The sequence below is a fragment of the Mustela erminea genome, chromosome 2 (assembly GCF_009829155.1).
Source record: "Mustela erminea isolate mMusErm1 chromosome 2, mMusErm1.Pri, whole genome shotgun sequence".
NCBI lineage: Eukaryota > Metazoa > Chordata > Mammalia > Carnivora > Mustelidae > Mustela > Mustela erminea.
In genome coordinates, this window is record NC_045615.1 from 162098210 (window position 1) to 162103915 (window position 5706).

Here is a 5706-nt window from a genome sequence, read left to right on the forward strand (position 1 = left end):
TTTATTTTTAGACAAATCAAAAGCTTCTGTCTGAAAATTTTTAATTTGGCAAATATTTTCCAGGGCAATATCTAAGTTTTAGCAAGTTAGGTACACCTTTTAATCAAGTGTGTGCAGCACAGAGAACCAAATCTTGATCCACAAATATTAGAAAATATTTAATGAAAGATTGCACCAGATAGAATCTGAATATCGTATACTTTAGAGGGCACGGAGTGGGATTTTATGAAAAAATAAAGGGGGTTAGCTCCCAGAGTGGCTGGACCAACCTTTTAAAAAACATACCACATTTTCTACTGTATTTTTTTTTACTGTAATTTATTTATTTCAAGCCACAGGTCTACTTTTGGGGTTCCCATAAGTCATGCAGCAAGTGGTTTATAAATAAAATCGAGTCTATGATAGCGTCATCCTATTAAGAGACAGACGTGGTGGATTTTTTCATAATGTAAGCAGCTCACATGTTGGGAATCCATCTTGGTATTAATATGGTATCCCTGAGATGTATCTTGCTCCAATTAACATTATCATGCTACCCACGATAAAAAAGCCCAAGGGCAGACTAGAGAAGAGAGCAGGATCACTACTTTCAGACTCGGTGGTGGCCCAACCCATTGACTTCATCACCGCTTTCTTCCATGTAGCATAACGAACTTCACTTTCTGTCGCCTTGATCTGCGGCTCAAACCGTTCCATAATGATGACAGACAAATCCTCGGGTTTAAGGCTCCACACCCCGACCCCCTCTGCAGCCCCCGCTGCCATGGCAGCTCCCAGGGCAGTTGTTTCGGTCATAGCGGGCTTCATTACCGGGATGTGCAGAATGTCTGCCTGTAGCTGCATAAGAATCTTGTTGTTGGTCATCCCTCCATCCACCTGCAAATGACTGAGGGGGATTCCACAGTCACGATTCATGGCGTCCAAAATCTCTCGGGTTTGGAAACAAACAGATTCTAATGCCGCAAAAGCAATGTGATTTTTGCTGGTAAACTGAGTGAGGCCACAGATTATTCCTCTGGCACTAGGCTCCCAGTAAGGTCCGTACAACCCTGAAAAGGCTGGCACAAAATAGCAGCCATAAGAAGTACCTACGTCTTTAGCAAGTATTTCAATTTCTTCCGACGTCTCTATAATCCCAAGATTGTCTCTTAACCAGCGAATAACAGCACCCGCTATGGCAACAGAACCTTCCAGCGCATAACATACTGGCTTGTCTCTGCCTAGTTTATAAGCCACTGTGGTCAAAAGGCCACGCTCAGAAAATACACACTTACGACCTGTATTGTATAGTAAGAAACAGCCTGTCCCATAGGTGTTTTTGGCTTGTCCCTCTTGGAAGCACATCTGTCCGACCAGGGCGGCGGACTGGTCCCCCAAGCACCCAGATATCGGCACACCTTCCAAGGCCCCAGCTTTCATGAGGCCATAGATCTCAGAAGAACTCCATACATTTGGAAGAATGTCCATTGGAATCTCAAAAAAGTCACAAAGCTCTTTATCCCATTCCAAAGAGTGGATGTTGAAAAGCATTGTCCTGCTTGCGTTTGTGACGTCTGTGCAGTGGACACCTCCGTTCACTCCCCCGGTCAGACTCCAGATCAGCCACGAATCAATGGTTCCAAAAAGGGCTCGACCCTCCTCCACAGCCTTCTGGACGTGCCTCACGTTGTCCAGAATCCAGCGCAGCTTCACGGCGCTGAAGTAGGTGCTCAGGGGAAGGCCCGTCTTGGACTTGACAAAGTTGTTATTGCCCGGGATTTTCTTGCTGAGGCTCTCGACGGTGGGCTGGGTCCTGAGGTCGAGCCACACCACGGCGTTGTAGAGCGGCTCTCCGGTCAGCTTGTCCCAGATGACCGTGGTCTCCCGCTGGTTGCTGACGCCGATCGCCTTGATGTTGGACACGTCCACGCTCAGCTCGGCGAGCTTCTGGCACGTCCTGTCGATGCACTCGTGGACGGACTGGAGAATCTCCTTGGGGTCCTGCTCCACCCATCCTTCTTTGGGGAACTCTTGGGTTAACTCCACTTGATGGTGACTAAGGAGATCCGCGGTTTTTGAATTGAAAACCAGAAAGCGAGTGGAATTAGTCCCTTGGACCACTGCCCCCACCAACGGCCCCACAACCGCCTTCTTCTGGGCTGCCATGGAGGCGGGCGGCGGCTCTGCGCTCCGGCGCCGTTTCCAGGTGATGCAGGTGCTGCGGGGGAGGGGCGCCACCCAGCAGGTGCGTCTGGAACGCGGCGTCGGAGCGTCTGCGCGGGGGGGGGGGGGGGCGGGGGGGGCGCGGGGGGGGGCGCCCAGCGGGAGGCGGGGGCCGAGCAACGTCTGCGCTTGAACCGCGCTGCACCCGCTTGAACCGCGCTGCACCTGCTTGAACCGCGCTGCACCTGCTGCCCCCGCTTGCGGCAGAGGCCACCCCCTGCCCCGCCCCGAGCCGCTCTGCGTTTCGAGGAGGATTTAGAAACAAAAAGGTCATGAATTTCCCTGTGTAAGGAGTGACCAGTGCCCTTCATTTGGCCCTGAGGATTCGTACACACGGTGTCTCCTTCTTGCCGCCTGTAAGGTTTCCCCCCACATTTCCTGTAACTGGGTCTGCTGGGAAAAGTCTCCCAACTACAGAATGTCTGGAAAGTACTTCACCTTAATATTTAAAGCTATTTTCTTTGATGTAGAACTCAAATTACCTTTTTAATTTAATTTAATTTAATTTTAATTACCTTTTAAAAAAATTTTCAGAACCTTGAATCTGTTCCTCCGCCACCTTCTGTTTTGTGTTGTTTCAGGCGCGGACTTCGCTGTCATCCTTGTTTTTAACGTGTCTGTCTCCTTACCTTTCACTGCCTTTGGATTTTCTGTGTATCAGTAGTTTCGGTCACTTTCATAATGATGTTATTTGGTGTAGTTTTCTCCTTATTTCTTGTGCCCGGGCACATTGGGTGACTTAGGTCTGTGCGTTTATAGATCTCGTCAAATTTGGAAAACCTTGGGCCATTATTTCTACAAACACGCTTTATTTTCTCTCTCTTCTCTGCACTAGAGACTCCACTTACACAGATTGGAGTTGTCCCAACTCTCAGTATCATTCTTTTTTCTATGATTCATTTTAGATACTTTCTATTGCTATGACTTCAATTTACTAATCTTTTCTTCTCCAATATCTAATCTGCTGTTAAGAATCCACTGTATTTTTCACCTCATACATTGTAGTTTTCATCTCTAGAAATTCAATCAGAATTTTAAAAATATTTACTGAGGGTTTTGAATACATGGAACAGTTAAGATAACTTTTAGTTACATTTTCTGCTAAATCTAACATCAGTGTCGATTCTTGTTCCGTTATGACTAATTTGTCTCTTCATTATGGCTTCTATTTCCCTGCTCCTTTACATGCCTGACAATTTTTTATTAAGAGTCAAATATGAGTTTTACCTGGTTGAATTGCTGGATATTTTGTGTTCTTATAAACTCTGAGCTTTACTTTGAGATGCAGTTAATTTAGTTGGAAAGAGTTTGATTCTTTGGGGTCTTGCCTTTAAGGCTTGCTGCTAGAACAAGGACAGTGCTCAGTCTGTGGCTAATTACTCTCCTTTACAGTGATGAGAGCCCTTTGTATAGTCTACTCAAGGCCCATGAAAAATGTGGTTTTAGTGGCTGGTGGGAATAATTTCTGTTCCCAATCCTGGGCAAACACTGTTTATCTTTGCTGGACAGTGTTATCTTTAATCTTTTCATGCGCATCTTTCCCCAGGTTCAAATAGTTTCTTCACACACATGCACTGATCAATTCTTGACTGAATTCTCAGGGAGCACCTTTGAAGATTTCCAGAACTCTCTTCTTGTATGACACTTTTCTTTTCAATACCATGTCCTGCTCACTCTAGATGCCTTCATTGCTGGGTGCTCAGATGCCCGGCTCCATCTCCTCACCACACGGATTTTACTCACCAGGTTCCACCTGGGTTTGGCTTTCCAGTGCTGTAGCCTCAGCGCTCCCTCAAGGAAATAAGCTGAGGAAGTCAGAATACTCATGCCACTTCTTTCTTTGTCCATTAGGGATCACTACCCTTCATTGGCTGATCTCCACCATCTTGTGAACTGTTGTTAAATATTTCTGAATTATGTAAACTATTTCGTTTTTTTTTTTTTCTTTTTAAAAATTGTTTCAGGTGATAAATGTAGATAAACTTACTCTGCTACTCCATCTTGGCCAGAGTAGAAGGCCACTGGAATGAAGCTTAAATTTTCCGATTGATTGGAAAGTTGGTGAATAAATATTCATTTACACATTAAATTTAAATTTATTAAATAATAAATGGCAATTTTCAGTATTAGGCCATAGACTCTGGTTTTAAGGTATCTCAAGGATAAAGCTCATTTTCCCCTAATGAAACCAACAGAACAAGCTATAAAATAACATAAAAATCAACAATTTTTTTTACTGTTTTAATTAGATCATATTTTCCATTTAGGTAAGCCCTTCAAGAAATTTTTTGAAGTCAGAAGAGCAAAATTAATTACCAGACTTAATTTGAATACTAGAAGATTGAAATAATCTGAAGATGATAGATTTTCCTGATCATATCTTTTTCAGATTTTTAAATTCTATCAGAGATTTTCTAAGTAGAAATTTAAAGACAACATTCACCAGTATTCCAGTTTACCATACTATGCTTGAATTCACTAAAAACATATATTTTTAAACTTTTTAAAATGTTTCTTTTTCTTCCCAAGTATTTGGCCATAGTAAACATTATATGTATACATTAATCTACACGATAAAAAGATTTGACCGAAGGTTATTTCTCTACATCTTTTGTCCTCTGCCACACCAATACATACAGACAAATATTCCTGATCTCATTATTTTTTAAGGCTAGGAATACTATAAGAATTTGTTTGTTTGTTGTTTTTTGGTGCAAAAACCTGTTTTTATTAAAGCATGGGGGCAGGACCTAGGAGCAGAAAGAGCTGCTTACTTTAAGTATTTTGTCTTTAATACAAGTGACTTATTTACAAAGGCATCAGTTTGAGTTTATAAAAAACTGGTTTACATATTAGTTTACAAAATTAGGTTACAATATTGTAGCCACTAAATAATCAGATAATAAGTGTCTTAGTTTAGAATGAAAAGTTGCCCAGATTGATTTAACTTTTGTAGAGCAATTGCAAACTATTGTTGGATTTAACCAAAGTTGACAACAGTGCTTTATTTTTTTAACTATGAAGTTTAAACTAATTCCACTATTTTTTCATTTCAAAATAAAATTTAAAACACAAAATTTTTACATTGTTAGTCTATAATACTTGCACATGTTCTAAAATAAGCACCTCTGGAATAATCATTGACACCATCTTATTTGTGAAGACATTCAACTTCATAGGGTAATTGTTATTTCTTTTTATTATATTCTACACAGTGCAGATGCTTTTAATGGTGGACATGCTATGCAGAATAGTACCCCCCCACACACGCACAAATCAGATTTTTTTTTAATTTTTATTTTTTCATTTTATTTATTTTTTATTTTTTTTACAAGATAAGATTGTTAAAATTAGAGTTCTTAAACTAATTGACTTTCTATTATTATTTATTTACCTTTCAGACTACTCTTTGAGCAATTACTTCCTAATACAAAATCTTTCAAATGATGATTACAGTGTCAGATTTAAAATGTATTTATTCATTCAGTAATTTGACAAATGTTT

The 5706-nt window shown here is 41.1% G+C and overlaps 1 protein-coding gene across 1 annotated transcript; it reads right to left on the bottom strand.

Moving 5' to 3' along the window:
- Nucleotides 1–297: 297 nt before the first annotated feature.
- On the bottom strand, nt 298–2250 carry GK2 (glycerol kinase 2). The gene has a single exon (XM_032332051.1). The coding sequence runs from the start codon at nt 2143–2145 to the stop codon at nt 484–486; it is 1662 nt and encodes a 553-aa protein (XP_032187942.1). The 5' UTR covers nt 2146–2250; the 3' UTR covers nt 298–483.
- Nucleotides 2251–5706: the final 3456 nt, after the last annotated feature.

Bases quoted from the DNA above. Each gene is read 5' to 3' on its own strand.
- GK2 (XM_032332051.1), bottom strand. From the start codon at position 2,145: ATGGCAGCCCAGAAGAAGGCGGTTGTGGGGCCGTTGGTGGGGGCAGTG.